Genomic DNA, 20,823 nt, shown 5'->3' on the forward strand with positions numbered 1-20,823 from the left:
TCTGCCCTGTCCTTCCTTTTTCCTGTCTACTTATTAACCTTGACTCTGTTCCCTTGGTTTCCAGATTGCTTTATGGACATAGTGATTGGGTTTGACATCTCCACTCATGTGCAGGGGCAGCCTTTGTTCCAGGGCCACCCCCAGCTGGAATCCTACCTCCCAGGCATCTTAGAAGACATCACCTCTATCAGGGGGGTAAGCTGTGGGGCTGGCACAGAGGCACAGGTGAGCTTGGCGTTTAAGGTGAACAATGACCAAGAATTCCCTGCCAAGTTCCAGATCTATCATAAAGCAATGTTTGACAACTTGCTGCAAGTCAATGTCAGTGGGCCAACTCATCTGAACGCACAGTTCTTGCAGTCTCTGTGGGACACATTTAAGGATAAATCTACATCCCGGAGTCAGGTATCCATATTATATTCTATTTCCCATCTCCACATTCTTCCATTTGTCCTTCATTCCCCAGTTATATAATTAGCTTTTACACCATGTCATTTTCTTATTTCTCTAGGTGCTGCTTATTTTTTCAGATGGTCTCCAGAGTGAAAGCACCGTAATGCTTGAAAATCAATCAGACAGGCTCAGAGAAGCAGGTATTGAGTTGAATATTTAAACAGTGGAGCATGGAATATGCTTAACAAGTCTCTACCTTTACTCAGATGCTCTATATCTTGAGATCTGACTGGTTACTTGTAGCAGAGGTTGTTGGTACCTTGTCTTGTCACCCTTGACAAGCCCTCACTGTCCTCCCCAAAATGCTGCAAATTCTATGGCCAAGTGCTTATACTTATGACCTTTTACAGACATGTGCCCTTGACTGACCTGAACCATGTACCTTGGCATACTTGGAATGGGAGTGAGGTTATCATGTCCACCTTGGTGGTGGTGGTAGGGCTGTCTATGATATGGGAATACAAAGGCCTGGCACTCTTGCTTAAATGGGTCAACTCTGGTACAATTTGCACCCCAGAGTCCCTCATGAATCAGGCAAAGGCTAATTTTACAGAGATATATCCTTGCTTACAACACCTCTTTCCCTTTCCTGCTCTCTCTGTCAATATAGACACCACGTACATACAAAATCCTCTCTCAGGTTTCAGTTCTAGGGAACCTGACCCAAGACAGTTCCTATTGTTTTTTGTTTTCCATGTGAGAGATAGTAACATGGATTTGGAAAAGCATTTCTCACTATGTATCTTCTGTCCATGTCATAGCTTCAGACTGAGCAAAAAGGTAAATGCAGAAGCTGAGAGTAGGATGCAGTGATGGAAGACTCCTCTAATTCTCAAATGAGATGCATCATTTAAGCATTCCTTGGTGTAGCTCAGACTGACTTCTGGGGTTCAGCTTCCACAGGCAGCCTCCCTAAAGGCCATCATATGTCCTGATTTATTGCTCAGTTGTGTTTCTTTCTCTGCACAGATCCCTTCAATACCTTCTCATTGTTCTTAGGATATAGATCAAATTCCTTAATATGGCCTAGGACCTTTGCAGAACCTGGCCTCTGCTTCCCTGGTCTGTGTACATATATGTATATATATATGCATATATATGTATATGTGTGTGTATATATATATATATATACACACACATATGTGTATATGTATATATACACGCATATACATATATGTGTGTGTGTGTGTGTGTGTGTGTGTGTGTATATATATATATATATATATTCCAGAGTGGCTGGAATTACAGGCATCTGCTATCATGCCTGGCTAATTATTTTTGTATTTTTAGTAGAAACGGGGTTTCACCTTGTTGGCCAGGCTAGTCTTGAACTCCTGACCTCAGGTGATCCACGCGCCATGGCCTCCCAAAGTTCTGGGATTACAGGTGGGAGCCACCATGCCTAGCCTCTAATGTATTTTACAGTACATTGTATAGTACAGTGGTCAACTAACATTTATCCTTTAGAATCAGCTTCAGTGTTGATTTTTCCGAGAAACCTTCCATGACCCTCCAAGAATGGGTTAAGAACTTCTCTCTCTAGGCTTTCATAGAACCCTGATGTTTCTCAGAGCAACTATCTGATTCTTACCATCTGTTCCATTGGGCCATTAACTCTGGGAAGGGAAGCAGTAAGCCTGACTTATTCATTTGTATCTCTGCTATTATACAATGATTAGTACACAATAGGCTCCTATTAATAATTTAAAAATTTGTTTAGTGAAAAGATAAACTAATACATGAATTAATGAGTGAATAGGTGAATTAATGAATGAATAGACGGGATGCAGTCAGAAGTTCAGCTAAGACTAGAATTGCCCTGGGCTTTCCTCGTGTTCGCAGGGCCTGGCCTCCCAGGGGTGTTTGGAATTGGGAATAGCTTGAGAATTATCATTAATTTACATTCAGGAAAATTCAGAAAAACTCTCTGAAGATAACAATACCTTTTCTTAAAAATTACTTTCCATTGTCCAAGAATTGCATCAAAATTGGTGGTAAGATGTGGAAAACAGTTTTCTTAGTGTTTCTCTATAGATTTGTAAATTGTTTCTCTTGAATATGTTTTATCAGTTATCCCCTGACTTTCATGCAAAAGTCAGGGACCAGAGCTGGTGCATATTCAGAAAATGCAGGCAAATCTGCCATTAGTTTCTTCATATGTCAGGAGTACTCCTTCCTTTTTTAAATTAGTTCAATCCTGTTCACTGAGTAGAATTATTATGGCTTCTTTTTTTTTTTCATGTACAACCCCTTTGCTTTCTATCTGTTATTTTTACCGCATAGGACTTGATGCTCTGCTGGTAGTGTCCCTTAACACAGCTGCTGATCATGAGTTTTCCAGCTTTGAATTTGGAAAAGGATTTGATTACGGGACTCATCTGACCATTGGAATGAGAGAGCTGGGTAAAACATTATCACAGTACCTGGTGAGTCGTTGAACAAAACCCCCAGTTGTTCAAAATGCCATAGGAACTAAATTGGAATCTTGATAAGAACTTTCAAGGACTGCCTTTGTTCACCCCCAATAAATTAAGTGCTTGGTTCTTAGTATGTAAAAAAAAGTGTGGCATGGCATAGTATTTTGTTTTTGCATGTTCTTTCATTCTTGGCGATCTCACTAAATGAATGCATAAGGAACTAAAAAAACCAACCAACTCATAATTGAATTAAAAAGCCCCCAACGCAGAAATTTCAGGAAACAGAAGACTGTCAACTAGAAAACAACAAATCCTATCCACATGGTAGATGCCTTGTTTATAAACAGGTCATTTCCTTTGGAGAGGGGATATTGCCAGTGCAGTGCCTGGTACCCTCTCTGCAGTGTTAAATTCAGAAAACACCTCATATTCTCGGCAACCCCTCATCCAAAGGGAGAAGATAGGCTTGTAGGTGGTGGATTTGTATGAGTACAATTCTTATGTAATAAAGTTTGTGACAATTTTTATTCACTGAGCTTTATATCCCCACACCCTCCTAGGGAAACATTGCAGAGAGGACTTGCTGCTGTACATTCTGCAAATGTCCAGGAATTCCAGGACTGCATGGGGCCCGAGGACTGCAAGCCAAGAAGGTGCTACTCACTTGTGATACTATTTTATCTAATGTGCCTTGATTTGGTACAGGTGGGACGGAGACTGAGTGGTTGAATTTACAACATTCACTCCATGCTAATGTAATTGCTTTGGGCATCTCATGTGACTTTTTTGGTATAAAATCCAGATCAGAAGAGCTCACTTTTGATATTGCTAGCAAGATTAACTCCCTTTTCTCTTACATATCCTTGATAATGTTGCTTCTTGGTTTTGTAATTTATACTTTTGTACCTGCTTTAGACAGTTTGAAAAGTGGTAAAAAGTAAAAATAGTGAAGATGAAGCTGGGTGTAGTAGCTTGCACCTGTAATCCCAGCTACTTGGGAGGCTGAGGTGGGAAGATTACTTGATTGTTCAAGACCAGCCAGGGCAATATACTGAGACTTCATCTCCTTAACAATAAATAAATAAACAAATAAATATTGGAGAGTTGTGCTTCCTCGTCAACGGAGTGAGATTGAACTACAAAAATATCATAGCATTGCAGATTAATAGCCCTTTAAAACATAAATTATAAAATATTAATCATGCAACAATAGGATGAATAAATGTCATAATATTTTCAATAAAATATGCCAATGAAAATGAATGAACTACAGCTATATACAACATGAATAAATTAGACTAACATGGTAATGACCAAAAAAAAGCAAAACACAGAAGAGTAAATATGGTAAAATTCCATTTATTAAAAGTTATAGTATCTATGGAGGAATACTTAAGTGGTTAAGTATTTTTTAAAGGCAAGAAAATATTATCAGAAGTCAGGAGTGCCCTCGTGGAGTGGGGCAGGCACTGTGCCTGGGACCAGTAATGTTCTATTTCTTGACCTGGGTGGGCTACACAGGCCTTATATATAACAATTATAATATTCTATAAAGTTACTGTATAATAATTAAGCTATCCATTTCTATTTTATTTACTTTTATGTACTTTTCAAATGGATTTTAGATATCACAATAAAAATGCAGTTTTTCTTTTAAAAAAAAAGAGATCAACAATACTTGCACATGAGTTCTGCACATCCTTATGGAAGGACAATTTATATTGAATTTTTTACTGCACTGTGATGTTTTGTTTAGCACAATTTTCTCTCGTTACTTTGCTCAGGTCAGTATTAGAATTATGTTCCAGGAGCACAACCCCCCTGGTATACTGAGCAGCCAGCTGGGCCTGTGTTAGAGGGTGGGGAAAGCAAATTCTAATGAAATGTTTGCCACAAGTGAGCCACGACGCAGTTAAACCACATGTGGCTAAGGGAGAGATGACTGCAGTTAAAATATATGCAGTCTTGTTGTTGGAAGTGCGTATTCTTCCTTGAGCTCTCAAAATAGCAGGACAAAATAAAATAATCCCTTTGGAAATGTTACAGGTTTGTTTGCTAAAAGGGTTGTGGCTGGCACGGCTGTCCTCCCTGCAAATTGCTCAGGCACAGGTGTGGCTCTGCAGGCCTCATCCGCTCGTGGGTTCTAAAGGTCAGCCTCCCGCAAGTGTTGGGAGAGTGGCCTTCTGCAGCAGGGCTCTAGAGCTGACTGCAAGGACAAAAGCCAGCTCCAAATGTTGTCAGATTTTACACAAACTCACATCTGCAAAAACTGCAACCAAGTTGGAGGAAGGGACTTGCTTAGAATGCCTAATGATTTCCCAAGTTTGCCTTGATGGAGGGTGACTAAAATTTATTTTTCTCTCTCTCTTCCCAGGGTTCTCAAGGTCTGAAAGGCAGCAGAGGACACAGGGGAGAGGATGGAGACCCTGTAAGTTTTTGTGACCTCCCCCCTCCCCACACACATTTATTTTCTTTTTCATAAAAAGCTTTGTTTTCATACAAAAGGGGCAGATGGGGTTTTGTTTATATGTTTATTTTGTTTATATGTTTATTTTTTGTGCTTTTTTGTGGGAAGAAGTGTTGCCTTTCTTTTCATTTTTCCCTGTCTAAATAATGAGGCAGTTACTAAGTTTGGGGTAAGGAGGGAACAGACTTACACATGTGGCCTGGCATGTGTTTATCAGTGGCAGAGACCTGGGCACCCTCCTCTCCACCCCCAAGCAGGGCACAGCAGGTTATCTGCCAGGGAGCTCTTTATAGACCTAAAACCCAGTGCTTAGTACATGGCTTTGGGCCAAGGCTGGAGTCTACATCCTTCCATGGAAAGGGAAGTGGGCAAGGCATCCCTCAAGGCATGGCTTCATAGTCAGATGCTTCCCAGAGGTTTCTGAATCTCCCTAGTGAAAACCAGAGCTCTCACTTTCTGTCAGTCAAATTATAAGAAAGAATTTGAAGAAACCGAAGCCACTTAGGTAGCTCTGTTTGAGATGGGAAAAGTTCAAAAGTATCAGACTGGATTTCTATCCCTTAGATCAAGGCCAGTTCCTCATCTGGGCAGCAAGTTACAAGGATTGAAAGCAAAGACTCTAGAATCAGACTGCCAAGAGTTGGCCTAGATATGGTCCTTGGACAAGATATTTAACTTCTTGACCCTTGGTTTTCTCATCTGTAAGCAATTATAAATTCCTCTACAATCCAACAGCTGACCTAGTTTACAAAATGACTGCTAAGGGGAGTGCTCTAAGTCACCTACTCTGTACCCTCTGAGGGTTCTTGGAGACCACCAAACTAGTATGGGAGTGCTTTGAGTGTGGGGGATAATGTCACCCACCTGCAGCCGACCCCAGCACTGGCAGAAAGTCCAGGCAATAGGAAGCCACAGAACTAAGGTACCTCTCAGCAACCTGTGGCCATGGGCAAGGCCTCCTCCTTTTGTAGGGAATGATCCTCAGAATAAAACAAAGCAGGACAAAGGACAATTCCTTCTCCCTTTTACTGGCAAGGTAAGAATTAAGCTCATTTCTAATTAGTTATTCATGCAGCAAACTGTGAGTACCTGTCATGCACCTAGACATGAGCCAGTCACAAGGGACGTGATGGTAAAAGACACAGTTGGGGTTCCTGCCCTCAAAAAGCATAAAATTGTTTCTTTCTTAAGATCCATTTTACTTTAGCATTTACCTGTATTTAAATATTTCCTTGGAGAATCAGGGTTGGTGGGAGACACACAAATCATTGACCTTAAGCTGCACGGATGGTCTGACTTGGGGGGTTTTAATCTGGTGATTATTCAGGTTATTTTCTTGCCTTTGCTTTCTCATTCTCCTAGTGGTGTCACTTCCCAGCAACTGTTTCTACTCAGCAGCAATACCCTAGCACTGACTGTGGGTCTGCTGTCAGCAGTGCTGACCCTCCCAGGACAGCATTACAGCCCTAGATGGATTACTGAGGTCTTGGAATGTGGCTACAAAGTGAGGCCACTGTGCTGTTTGATCAGGTTGTAAAGTGGTTGAGCTCTTCTTGCACCTTTTTGTGATCTTGGATCCATAAAAAGCCCTGAAGATTGACAGGAAACATGTTTGAATATAGAGGGGGGAAAACAGATTTAAATGAGTGAGGTTGCAAAAGGATTCACTTTTTCTAAACCTCATAGTGCCCATGTGCTTCGGCTTAACTCTGAGAATAAACCACTGGCAAAGACATCACTTTGATTATCTGTCTGTGCTCCTTTCTTAGGGAATACGAGGAGACATAGGACCCCAAGGAGATAAAGGGATTGCAGGATGTCCAGGGGAGCAGGGTCAGAAGGTACGGCTCTTCTGTAAATGTTACTTCCAATTCTCTATAACACATTCTCCCTCTCTTTCCCCATTCCTTTCCTTCCTTGTTTTCTCTTTTCCATTACTCCTCTCTCTTTTCCTTTCTCCAGTTATATTGATGAGTTTCCCTGTCTGCAGATGAATTCTGCTTTTAAGTAATATCAAGGAGTCTTTAACATTAATAAATTCCTTCTCTAACCTCTTTGTAGCTGTATAGCCAGTAGCAGCTAAATACTCACTGACTTTAGAGAGGCAGTCTTTGAATTTGCACTCTGTCTTTGATATGTCAGTGAGAAATATTTCATCTTTTGCAGGGAGTCAAAGGATTTTCTGGACTGAAGGTACTGGAGTTTTTTTCTCAGTCTAATTTGATTTCCAAATGGGATTAGTTTCCCAATAAGCATGTGATAGAGACCTGCTTTTACCTGACGGCTATTGTGTCTCTCAGGGAGAACATGGAGAGGATGGGATTGATGGACTTGATGGGGAAGAGGTAAGCCATATTTCTTCAAGTGTCATAAAACTGTCATGAGTTGCTAAAATTTTTTTAAGCGGGAATTTTGTTTTTCTTATCTTCTTTTAGGGCTCTCATGGACTTCCTGGAATAAAAGGAGAAAAAGGTGATCCAGGATCTCAGGTAACATTTTTCAATACATCAGAGAAGGAGAATTTGATGACAGAGATAGTCTTAACCACTGTGTGTCAGTGGTTATAGGGGATAAAACTTACAACTGACTTAACCACATAATAAAGGCCTATTACCACTGAATATATGCTGCGTATCTGATTGGAGCAAGGGGGTAATTATGTAATTTTCAAGAATTTCCACCTAGAAAAAATTCAGCACACATGGGGTTCTTCTATGGGCATGTTTCTCATGTCTGAAAATGAATACTTTTACCTTTCAGTGGTTTTTTTTTGTTGTTGTTCATTTGTTTTTTATAAAAAAATGTTTCCATCAATGTCAGGAATTACTGTGTTGTCCTTATGATGTCCGAAAAAAATAAAAAGCAAGAGGAAGAGACAATTATTTTGGTGGCTTTGGTGGGAAATCACTGTGAAACATTTTTTAACTTTTCATTGATTTCAACACTCATTCATGTGTGCCTACTTGACTTAACGCAGCTCTACTTTTATGTTACGGTCCATTTATTTATGAAGTGTTTGTGAGCACCTGTCACATGTTAGGCTTGTCATGTGCCAGGCACCTGTCATTGGTTGGGCATATATTCTTATATAATAAGAATCAGAGGTGAACCACACAGCCCTTGTCCTCAAAGATCCCAGAGTGTAGCTGGGGTGACAGACATACCAGTAGAATTATGTAGAATGTGATTGAGGCCATGTTGTAGATATCTACATGGGCGTCCAGAAAAGGGCATATAACTCAGCCGGGGGGCAGGGATTGTCCAGAAAGTCTTCCTGGAGGAAATGATCTCTGAGCTGAAGAGAAGCAGGAATTCAGCAAGGCAAAGATGTGGAGGAAGGGCATTCCAGACAAAGGGAGTAGCATAAGCAAAAGCATGAGACTTTGGGGCACTGCCAAGCTTTTCTTACTAGAGGGAGCATTAGAATACAGGTACTAGGAGATGAGGTTCAAGAGGTAGTGGGAAGAGATCAAGAGATTGGGAGGGCACTAGTGAGCCTGAGCCATGTTGAAGAGCTTAGTTTTTGGTTTTTTAACCACAAGGCAATGGGGGCCTTTGAAAAACTTTAAGCAGAAGAATCACAATCAGATCTGCATTTTAGATATACTACTTGCAGTAATGTGGTTGCTATGTTGCAGTTGACATAGATGCAAGGCAAAGATGAGAGGCAGATCTGTAGAAATCAGGTGAGAAGTGATAAAGCCTTCAAGTAAAGCAATGACAGAACAGACACAAAATATGCTAAGGTGATCTCAGGGCTTGGATTGAAGCGAGGCTAGTAGGACACCTAAGGTGCAAAAGGGACTGAGTTATGTGAAGTAAATACCTACCTCAATTCTACACCCTAGGTGCCTCTCTTGTCTCACACTAGGCGTGGCTCTGGGACCTGAAATCTCCAGATACAGGTGGCTAAAGGAAGGGGAAATAGAGAATCAGTCAATATGCCTGCAAGGATCCTAGCTTGGGCAAGTAGAAATGGAAATAATTGGGTTTGAGGTGATAATGGAATATTCCTGTGAAAGTTTCCATTAGGCAATTTATTTTTAGACGTTAGAAGTTGCTAGACTGGCTAGGATGCCCAATACAATAGCCACTAACCACATGTGATTATTTAAAGTTAAATTTTAATTAAGAAATTCTGTTATTTAGTGGCATTAATTACATTTCAAGTCTTTAATAGCCACATATGGCTAATGGCTACCATACTGATGAATGCAGCTATAGAACATTTCCTCCACTGCAGAAACTCCTATTGGATAGTGTTATGTTAGACCATAAGAAGTTTTTTAGTTTCTGAGCCTCACTGCAAATAATCCTGACCATAGGCTTAAAACTGGACTTAGTACCGCTTGAGAAGTCTAAGGGAATCCGGCTGAAAGAGAAGGACATAGAGCATTTATAAAAGTTGATATTTAATACCATTATACAAGCCTCTTACAAGATAACTCAGAAATTTATTTTATTTTTTTCAGGGCAGCCCAGGTTCCAGAGGTGCTCCTGGGCAATTTGGAGAGAAGGGCTTCCCAGGGGATCCGGTAAGTTTCTAGGGCCCAGTATTGCTCCATAGTTCCTGTCCCCTTTCCCTTTGTGTTTCCTGCTACCCTGTAGGAAAATGCTTGTCTTAGGAGTAGGGGTGATAGGTGTTGGCTGATGTCTCCAAATGTGTAAGAAGTCTGTTTATGTCTTACTTGGGTTAGGCCCATCTTCTGAATCCTTATGGTATATTGAGACTTTCTGGTTCCTTTGAGAGAACATTTCCATAGTGTTACTTATTGGACTTGCAGACCTATAGATTCATTATTTACAGACTCAGTTACAGGGGAATCTTTTTACATCTTTGAGGAATAGCCTAAGAGTGTTTGAATCAGTGCATCAGTGAAGCTGCCATCATAGAAAAGGGAAAATCACCATGTAGAAAGCACTCTTTTAATTCTTTATTGCCAAATCTTCTTCAAACTTGAGGAAGTATTGCTTTAATTTTTTCTAAAATCCTATGAGTTTCAAATATTAAAAATTTTCACATGCTTCTTATACTATGACCCAAATTAGCTTAGTACTTGAACATCATACCCTTTGGGGAAAAAGCTGATGTTTCCAGATTCTAAACTACTTTAAAAATCTTTCTCTAGGGTAACCCGGGACAAAACAATAATATCAAAGGACAAAAGGGCTCCAAAGGAGAACAAGGAGGACAAGTAATTTGATCTATTTTATCTATGAGTTGGTTAATTCTGTTATTGAACCAAGTAAATTTAGTAAGATATGTAACTCTTCTGTAATTGAACAAATGCTCTTAAGACCTCATTTAAAAGATCTTTTTTTAAAATAATACATATTTGTGGTAGGTTATACTTTTATGAGCAAAATTAAGAAGTTTCTGGCAAGTGATATTTTTTGGGAAAATGTAGCAGTGCATGTTGCTATACCTTTTTCTTCTTTAAAGGATATGTATAACTGTTAATATGCAGAATCATAGATCATAGCATAACTTTTTTTCTGCTGTTTTAATAGTGCTTGAGATTTTGATGCTGATGCTTTTGTGATTTATTCAGAATTTTTGTGTTTTGATCTTGAGGGAACTATTATATTTTTAGGGTAGAACTGGACAGAAAGGGGTTCAAGGCAGTCCTAGTTCCAGAGGAAGCAGGGTAAGTATTTCTGTGGACATTTATTTCCCCTCTTTATCACTTGAAGATGACAGAGGCATTCAAAATATTTGTTGCACAGAGTTGGCTGATTCAGAGCTAATATATTTTTCAGGGTTTCTCAATCTTGACACTACTGAAATTTGGGGCCAGATAATGATTTCTTGTGAGTGGCTACGCTATGCATTGGCAGATGTTTTGCAGCATCTCTGGTCTCTGCCCACTAGTATCAGCAGCAGCACCCCTACCCACTGCCCAATTGTAACATTCAAAAATGTCTCCAAATATTGTCAGATGTCTGTGGTGGGTAAAGGAGGGGTGGGTTTGAGAGGCAAAATCACCCCGATTGAGAACCACTTTGATACAGTCTGCCTTTCCCTTTCTACCTTCCAGATGTTTTGGGATGTCTTTGAAGAGAGCCAATGATTTTAACATGAAAGCTCTCCTGTGATAGCTTATATGAGAATATTAGGAACTGGGTAAATATACTTTCTCTTTACATGTTGCCAATGAGAAAAAGGACTCACAAATAAATTCTTCCTGAATGGACCAACACACTGGCAGTTAGGGCCAACCGGCAACCGTGCGGTGCTGGTGTAACTTTACAGCATCCCATATTATATCAAGCCTATCACAGCAAAAAACAGCGACATCGGACTTCTCTTTCTCTTTAAAAGGAACAACCAGGAAATCGCCTTTCCTTCTGTGTACTACTGAAGCAAGAAGTGATATTTATAACGTATTAAAAACTCCTCTCTCATGCACTCAGCATGGACATCATTAAAAGAGAATAATGGACAAAGTCCTAGATTTGGCTCTGAGTTTTGTTCAAGAAGGAATTGAAATTGCTTGGATTTCTTCTCTATTACAAATTTGGAATCTTCTCATTATTTTGAAGGCTACGGCTGATTGCCCTTATCACTGGGATAGATGGTGAAGAAATGTGCTTTAATACCACTTGCCTTTGTTTATCTTGAACCACAGTTCTTAAAGAAAAAGAGCTGGAGTTGGAATGGGTTAGGCTTCTCAGTGCTTCTGGTAAAATTCTTTGGGACTTTGCCCTCTTCTTCACACAAGGGCATTAAAATGTAATAAGAGGAAGCAGTAGAGTAGCAAGATGAGCTAAATGCTATAAATTTTAAAGATAAATGTGTATTTTTGTTGGTTTAGGAGGAAATACTTTTAGTTTGAAATAGCTTTATAACTGATGCATCAATCACAGACTTTTAAAAAAGAGATGCTAGGGGTGGTGTAGGTGATAAATCCTGGACAAACCTGTCAATACTTTTAAGTCATTCTAAGGACATGAGGCTCTCGGCCCCCTCCTCATCTTTTACCCATTTCCCTGCTGACCTCCTCCTTTGTAATTTCTTTTCTCCTGAATTAAACAAAGTAACCTTGATGCAAAACAACATCAGGTTTTCTCCCCTCTCCCCCAACTTTCTGACGCCAAACAGAATTCTCTACGAGGGTGGGAACATCTTAAGTGGATGATAAATTTTAAACAACATAAGCCAATTGAAGACATTATCTTCTACATGACAGAATTTCAACTTATGTAAATTAATTGTTGTACCCGTTGTTGTTGCCAAAAGAATGGATCCACACACTGAAAACAACACTTGAATCCACATTCCAGCCCTGTGCTTTTTGCCTGCCATACACAGAGAATATTTTTGTAGCATCTACTTTATGCCAGGTCCTACTAAATCACTTTCAAATATTAATTCATTTAATCCTCATAATATACCTGTGAGATAGATACTATTATTATATCAATTTTTCACAGATGAAAAAGTCAAGAAACCCTGGGCAGCTTGCCCAAGGTCATAAGAGCTGTGAGTGGCATAGCTGGGATTTGAACTCAGTCTTCTCCCTCCAGAGTCTGGGCTGCTAACCACACTGGATGAGGTTTCCTGGGCAATTTCCCTGTGCCACACAGGCTTTAAAGAACAGAACTGAGCTCAAGGCTGCCTGACTTTTAAGGACATCTCTCACCTCTGTGCATATAGTTCGTTACACAGAATAAACATTATTTTATCCTTGTTTTAATGAAGACAGAATTGTGATGTCATAGAAACCTTAACCTCAATCTTTGTTTACAGTTTCTTCTTTGCTTTTTTATGTCATGAGCTCTGGAAGTTGATTCTGGGTACAAACAGCTGCAAAGTTTCAATGGGTAACTTCTTTCAAAGAGTATTTGCATCTGAAAAGCAAAAAGTACCTTACATCAAGGGGCAGAACCTCAATGGAAACATTTTAAGCAACAGCCAACTTGGTGGAGCTGACACTTGGTGCGGTAGTTTATTCTAAGGAACTTCAGAAGGCGGGCAGTTGAAAGAAAACGGCAGTTCTGAAATAATGTCCATGGCTACCTTTCTGAATAAATGAATGAAGAAATAGAATTTTTAAAAAATACTTGCTTTGTATCTAAAATAATCATAGTTGTTTATCACAACACTAAGTGAATTGGTGGTGGAGATGTTCCACAGCTCTCTCAAAGAGGCAAGGACAGAGTTTGGGCGGGGCGGGGGTGGGGTGGTATGAAGGTGTAGATCTTATCCTTGCTGTTTAGAGATAAGGAAGTTAGGATCTGGGGCCTGAATCTCTTTTCCCACTTGGCTACACTCTGGAAAGGAGAGGGTGTGACAACCACTAGGTGGAGGGCCTGAGCTGGCAACGTGAACTCGTGAACTCGCTTCTGGATGGGCTTCAGGGATCAGCCCGGCGTTTTTGTCCTCTACTGAACCTAGTGGTAGCCATTTGGACATTTGGATCACCATAGCTGAGCAGACCCCATCAGCCATTTATTTCTTGTAAAATTCCATGGAGACTAGCCCTGGTGGACCCATATGAGACACTGTATCTAGAAATTTTTACCTTTACCGAAGATGTAACCAGGGGCCCAGGACAGCGAGAAATGGATGTGCCACAGCTATTCTCCCATGGGAAGCCTCTGATTAGCAGACAGTGCTTTTTGGAATTTGCCAGAGAGGGAAATACAGAAGACAGGATCTTCAGGATGATTTGATTCTCCAAACAGCCTCCTGGATAATTGTTAGAGGCTGTCACACTGGAGCTGGGTCTGTAATGACTTTTAGATTGGTTTGTAATCAGTCCCCCAAATGTTAGTCTGTAATTAAGTGCCCAGTGTGAAAGCTTGTTTATGGAAAACGCCTCAGGAAAACTGCTTCTGTGAGCTGCTCATTACTTATGTCTATCAGAGAATGAAAGAGGCTGATTTGCCTCAAGTAACCCCTCCATTCAGACATCCACATACTAACGTTTTGCCTTTTCTGTTCCAGGGAAGAGAAGGCCAAAGGGGACTCCAAGGTGCCTCGGTAAGTAATCTTGACTTCCTGTCCTCTGTGGTTGATGGGACCAAGGAGGTTTCTCCTGTGTAGGTGGTGCTGGGAATCAAATCAATGAGCATTTGACAAGGGTGTAGGAAATACCCAGTACTGGATGTGATCCTCACTGACCCAACGATCACTGCAACTCCCAGGAACAGAACAGACCTAAGGCAAAGCCTCCCTGATAGATACCTGGTAGACAAGCAGAACCCGTACAATTCCAAATTTTGTGCATTTGCCTGCTTTTCATGTGCTTTGGGAATCAACTGCAAGAGAGAGAAATTCCTTATTGGAATAAGAAACAAGTTTATGTTCATTCCTTAGACAGTCTGGAAGAGTAAAATCTAGGCCAAGTAGAAGGTGGGCCACGAGTCAGACAAAATAGTACCTGTTTCCTATGTAAATACTATAAAGAGAAAATCCGTATGGAAACAACATGTAGAAAATCTTGACGCTGGAAACTCTTGTTCATCAGGGAGAACCAGGAAATCCTGGACCTCAAGGCACATTGGGAGCTGAAGGATTGCAAGGCCCACAGGTGTGTTGGAATATTTTGTAAATATTGATAAATGCTGTGAGGTTATTCTGATGGGAAGAAGGCAGATATTTCTGTATAAAAATAAATTACTGAGAATCTGCCTCCTGCATTCCCCATTACGGGATGGAGGGTGATTTTGTTTCATCAAACCTGCTTCATTATTTGCAGGTCACTAATAAGCCTTTGTAGAGGAAAGATGTGCTCTTGTGCTCACCTGGTATTGCGTCTTCATATTAGTAATAGTGAATGATTAATACCTTCGTATTACATTAGTAATTAACGCCAGGATCAGCAAATTGGTTTTCCGTAGCTGGGGTCCTGCATACATACGACAGCTCCCACAAAGGAAAATTAGTTGCAAGTTGGAAAGGACTACTCGACTTGCCTAAAGCTAACTCTACAGGGGTATCGGTACTTCTGGAATATGACTGATAGGGCTTTCTGTGAGCCATTTGCATCTTTCATGGTCACATCATTAGTAATATGAGCATTGGAAGTCAGGGTATTGTTGCCTTGCTTCCCTCCATGCCAGAAAGAAGCTGTGGTCATTCTGAAGAGTGGCTTTATAACACATGGTTGTTTAGTCGCCTTATGAAGCCCACTTTACATGAAGCCCAACTTAAGCCTGGACTTGTCTGGAAGGGCCTGTGTAGCTGTGCCTATTCTAAGGTGTTCCCAGAAAGTTCAGATATCAGGACCAAACTGGAATTTGGGATTCTCTTGAGTGGTTCTGGGGTTGCTGAACCAAACCATGAGCTAGCAGTTTCTCTAAATTAGGTATGGATGGGACCAGCCTAGATCCATTGCCAGGCTTTGGGGTGGATGTGGAGGTGGCGATGATAGTTACATCAGATACCTCAGATACCCAAGGGTCCCTCTGACACTGAGGCAGTGAATCAAGCCTTATTTGGTGACTTCTGGGCAGCCCAGGGCCGTTTCACAGCTGGTACTTCAGTGGGAAGAAATGCTACTGCCACCTCTAGTTTTTGCTTCTGTGTGAGAGAATCATATGAGAACCATATGTTTCATGGCAAATATGGCAGAAAAATAGACTTTGATTCCTCTGATAGGGATCTGCTGCTAAGATGTCCTTTTGTGCTAACTTGAAACCACTTTATTCTCTATTTTACACATGAATAAGGGCTTTGGCTCAGGTAACCTGTCCCTTTAAAGGAATTCATCTAACCATTGTTTGTGTCTTACTTCCTTTTCTTATAGGTTTCATTTCTTGCTTTGGCCTATTTTTATTTCCTCTGTAGGAGTGGGACGAAGGTCTATTACCCAGGCAGATAATTCCTTTAAAAGATCTGGACCACTGAGTCCACTGGACCTGTCCTCAATTACTCTTAATACATGCTTAATCTCAGGGTTAAAAGGTTGTGGGAAGGCCGGGCACAGTTGCTCATGCCTGTAATCTCAGCACTTTGGGAGGCTGAGGCAGGTGGATCACGAGGTCAGGAGATCGAGACTATCCTGGCCAACATGGTGAAAATCCCGTCTCTACTAAAAATACAAAAATTAGCCAGGCGTGGTGGCATGCGCCTGTAGTCCCAGCTACTCAGGAGGCTGAGGCAGGAGAATAACTTGAACCCAGGAGGCAGAGGTTGCAGTGAGCTGAGATCATGCCAGTGCACTCCAGCCTGGGTGACAGAGTGAGACTTTATCTCAAAAAAGAAAAAAAAGGCTGCAGGAAGGGTTGGATCACTGCTTTTCTGTAGGATATTTCAAAAGCACTGACTGGGAAGTAAGCTTTCGTTGACATCTCTGCATTGTTTTTTTTGTTACCACTAAAGGGGTCACAGGGAAATCCTGGCAGAAAAGGAGAAAAAGGAAGTCAGGGGCACAAAGGACCTCAGGTGAGTGATTCAGAGACTTTAGGCTCAGTGACTCTCAACAGTTATTCTCCTCTTAACTGCAAAACATCTTTACATATGATTTTTGTATTATTTACATATACATTGTTTTATTTTTGGATCATCTGGGGCAAAATTTTAACACAGCTCAGATTCCTCATACATAGCTAAAGCACTCCTCTTTCTCCTTCACTGAGATTTTACTCTGAAAGCACAGATCCATTTCATTAGGCTAATGAAAGCATTTGGAAGAATACAAATATTGTCCAATCATAACATTTCCTCCAAAAACTGATACATTGTTCTGATTTTTCTAATTTTTAAAATTTTTGTGTGCCAGGCATATATATCTCCATTGACTATAGGTGTTTAAAATTGACTGTACAAAGATCCCTGTCTGCTCAAACCTATTTGATTCCTACATTCACTTCTGAATTTGTTTGTTTCCTGAGAAATAATAGTTTGGATGGTGAAGGATTTGTAGGAAAAGTGTTCTAAATCTATTCAGTTCTGCTCAGAAAGAGAGTTCACAAGGCAAGGAATACCCATATTCCTATATTCCTGGCATGTGTGGTCCGCTATCTTTCTGCTAATATGTGTGTGAAAGACACTGCTGCCCACTATTTTATTGGGAAGCTGAAACATATCCCGCATGCCATTATGTACGTGCATATGGTACAGTGCTCAAAGGTGGCAGCAAAGCGACTTGTTCTAAAAAAACTCAGTACATGATGACAGTTCTCCCACATTTGGAAATAATAACATGTGTTGAGTCAAGGGAGCTTTTCCTTTTCTCACTAAGCCCCATATGGACTAGTGATGTCCCTGAAGATTAAAACATGTGGTCCTCTAACTAGGACTGGAACCTGAGTCATCTGGTTCAGCCCTGCCATCTGCCTCTCTCCTTCTGGGTGGCTAGATCTTTTGTTAAGGCCACATCAAGGGGTTGTTGGGAAGAACTTGAAGGAAAGTGAAATGTTTCTAGGTGGGTTTCTAAGAATTACTATGGTGCCAACTTATTAGTCTCTAATTTTTTTTTCAGGGTTCTCCTGGGCTAACGGGAGCTAAAGGGAGCATTGGAAGACCTGGACTTTTGGGGAAAAAAGTAAATGTTATTTCTTTTTTAAAAAATTCTTTTAAAAAACATATTTCATTTTTATTGGATAATTAATTGCATATATTTATTAATTATGATGTGATATTTTCTCTTTTTTTAACTATACTTTAAGTTCTGGGATACATGTGAAATGTGTAGGTTTGTTACATAGATATGCATGTGCCATGGTGATTTGCTACACACATCAACCCATCATCTAGGTTTTAAGCCCCACATGCATTACGTATTTGTTCTAATGTTATCCCTCCCCTTTCCGCCAATCCTCTGACAAACTCTGGTGTGTGATGTTCCCCTCCCTTTGTCCATGTGTTCCCATTGTTCAACTCCCACTTATGAGTGAGAACATGCAATGTTTAGTTTTCTGTTCCTGTGTTAGTTTGCTAAGAATGATGGTTTCCAGCTTCATCCATGTCCCTACAAAAGACATGAACTCATTCTTGAAAAAAGTAAATGTTATTTCTTATGGATTTTAAGTACAAAAGTATCTCCATTTTTTTCTGGATTTTCATGTTAATTCCTCACATGATTGAATCCAAGCACCATCAGCAAGTCACCAACATTCTGCTAATGTGTTCTCTTCCTTCCATTGAGCAAAAAGTTTCTAACTGCTGACCTCTCCATGAAGCTGCTCTGTTTCCCTGGGAGAGAGTGATCTCACCCATCAGAAACAACTTTAAAAGATCTCTATCACTCCCTGATTTCCTGAGGCCAAGAATGCACGTGGTGGCTGTGTCGAGTGGAGGATGGGTGGCATTGGAACTCAAATCCATTTGTGCATGTGGCTCTCGAAGCAGAACTGCTATCTCCAAGGTGGTTCTGCTGGGGATCATCAGAGAGCAAACTATTGACCTCATCAGAATCTGACTCCCCTGTTTAAAATCTTTCAGTGCCCCTGTCTTCAGGGTGCTGTCACCTGTGCAGCTACACAGGTGGCCTTGCTGAGTTTAATACTCTGCTGTCATGGGCTTGAATCTCATTTTTTAAGCAAGGGGCCTGAGTGTTTCTTTTACACGGAGCCCAGCAAATTGTGTTGTGGGTCTTGCCTTTCCCATGGCCTCCATGAAAATCTTCAAACTTTAAGGTAGTTATAAGATAAATAAATTCTGGAGAGCTAATGCATAACATGGTGACTGTAGTTAACAATAACTATGGTTAAAATTGGATACTCGATATTTTTCTAAGAGAGACCTTAAATGCTCTCAACATAAAGCAAAAAGAAAAAGTGATAACAAGGTAAGGTGTTAGACACATTACCTAATTTGACTGTGGCAATCATTTACAATGTATGTGTATATCAAATCATCATGTTGTACACCCTAAACATATGCAATTATGTGTTAATAAGGTGGGCAATCATTTACAAGGCACTTTGCTATTTGCCTCATTTAATTCTAAGGTTTCACTCCTCACCTCCCTCCTGCGTGCCTGCCTCAGGCCTCTCACCGGTGCCTTCCCCCTTTCTGGATCATCCTCACCCCTTCCTTGCCCGGTCTCTTGACATACAACTCATCCTTCAGTCCTCAGCTTCCCTGCTCCTTTCCTTTCAGCAGCCTCCGCTGGCCCGCCAAATCTGACTTAGAGTCCCCTTCTGTTTGCTCCCATAGTACCCTGAACCTTATCTCACAATATTATAATTGCCCATCTAATTATTTCTCTTTCCAGCCAGGTTAAGGCAGGACTACCCCTAATGCATTTATTTTCCAGTTCAATAAGTAATTGTTGGTTAGGCAAATGCATCAGCAAATGAATTAACTTTCCCTGGAGTTAATTTTCTACTCTTTGCCTTCTCCTTCAGTCCTTATATAACACTGGAAAAACAGCACACCCCAGTCCAGCTCTGGGCTGCGCTAGGCATCTTCTGCTAGCTATGGAAAAAACATTATTTCTACCCTACTCTCATCCCCTTAGTGAGCACTGACCCCTCACTGAGAACCTTGAGTCTCCCCATCAAGTGGACAGAACTTCCCATGGTAGAAACCAGGTTTGATTTTACTGATCTGAAGCTCTTCTTGTCCCATTTGCTAGGGAGAGCCTGGACTTCTTGGAGATCCAGGGCCAGGGGGTCAAGATGGGCAGCGAGGAAGACAGGTGAGAAGTTTTGAAGCCCCTACTCTGCCCGGGTCCGAGTATTTGGTTCCAAGGTAAAGAGAAGGGGTTGACACCATCAGCCCAAGTGTAGGGGGCATGGAAGGTATTTCAGCATCTAGGAAGATGTAAGAACATTTCTCCCACCCCCAGAGCTGTCATTCCGTAGACAGTCTGTCAAAGTGAAGGGGAACAGCAAGCAGGAGAAGAGGGGTAGGAGAAGAGAGGATAATGGATGACTTAGAACAGGTCATTTCAATACTTTAGCAACAAGTATGGCCACATAGTTGCATGTCCATTGAAAAACAACACTGCCCTTTTCTCTTCCCTTCTTGCAAAAGTCTAGGGTGACAATGAGAGATGGAGGAATAGGGCCAAGAAATGGGGCATTGCATTATTAGGCCTGCATTCTGACTTAATGGCTTTGACTGTACCAAGATCTCAGCTTAGGGAGCAGCCGGTATAGGAACAATTATTATTATTTTTTTAAATTAATGTTTATTACAAATGTTATACATAGATATCATAGAAAATTTACCAAGCACAACATTATTCATAATAGCCAAAAAAATATAGAATCAACCTAAGTATCCATCAATGGATGAATGAATAAAGAAAATGTGGTGTATATGCATAATGGAATACTATTCAGCCTTTAAAAAGAAGAAAATCTGGTCATTTGTGACAATAAGAATGAATCCAGAGGACTTATGTGAAGTGAAATAAACCAGGCATGGAAAGATATATATAACAAGATCTCACTTACAGGTGAAATGTAAAAAAAAAGTCAAGATCATAGAAACAGGCAATTAAAATGGTAGTTACCAGAGGTGGTGACTGGGGTGTGTTGGCCAGTGTATACAAAATTTCAATTAGAAAGAAGGAATAAGTTCAA

The 20,823-nt window shown here is 40.7% G+C and overlaps 1 protein-coding gene across 1 annotated transcript in view; it reads left to right on the forward strand.

The window, feature by feature from the left end:
* The window catches only part of COL6A5 (collagen type VI alpha 5 chain), a 93,606-nt gene that overhangs the window by 20,237 nt on the left and 52,546 nt on the right, over positions 1-20,823 (forward strand). The window contains exons 8-24 of the mRNA XM_017510150.2: positions 65-405; positions 512-593; positions 2,737-2,879; positions 3,431-3,523; positions 5,245-5,298; positions 7,107-7,178; positions 7,504-7,530; positions 7,638-7,682; positions 7,773-7,826; positions 9,810-9,872; positions 10,467-10,532; positions 10,932-10,985; positions 14,288-14,323; positions 14,811-14,873; positions 16,667-16,729; positions 17,769-17,831; positions 19,869-19,931. Of these exons, the coding sequence (XP_017365639.1) occupies positions 65-405; positions 512-593; positions 2,737-2,879; positions 3,431-3,523; positions 5,245-5,298; positions 7,107-7,178; positions 7,504-7,530; positions 7,638-7,682; positions 7,773-7,826; positions 9,810-9,872; positions 10,467-10,532; positions 10,932-10,985; positions 14,288-14,323; positions 14,811-14,873; positions 16,667-16,729; positions 17,769-17,831; positions 19,869-19,931 (1,382 nt within the window). The remainder of the gene's footprint in view (positions 1-64; positions 406-511; positions 594-2,736; positions 2,880-3,430; positions 3,524-5,244; positions 5,299-7,106; positions 7,179-7,503; positions 7,531-7,637; positions 7,683-7,772; positions 7,827-9,809; positions 9,873-10,466; positions 10,533-10,931; positions 10,986-14,287; positions 14,324-14,810; positions 14,874-16,666; positions 16,730-17,768; positions 17,832-19,868; positions 19,932-20,823) is intronic.

The sequence above is a fragment of the Cebus imitator genome, unplaced genomic scaffold (assembly GCF_001604975.1).
Source record: "Cebus imitator isolate Cc_AM_T3 unplaced genomic scaffold, Cebus_imitator-1.0 Scaffold432, whole genome shotgun sequence".
Classification (NCBI taxonomy): Eukaryota; Metazoa; Chordata; class Mammalia; order Primates; family Cebidae; genus Cebus; species Cebus imitator.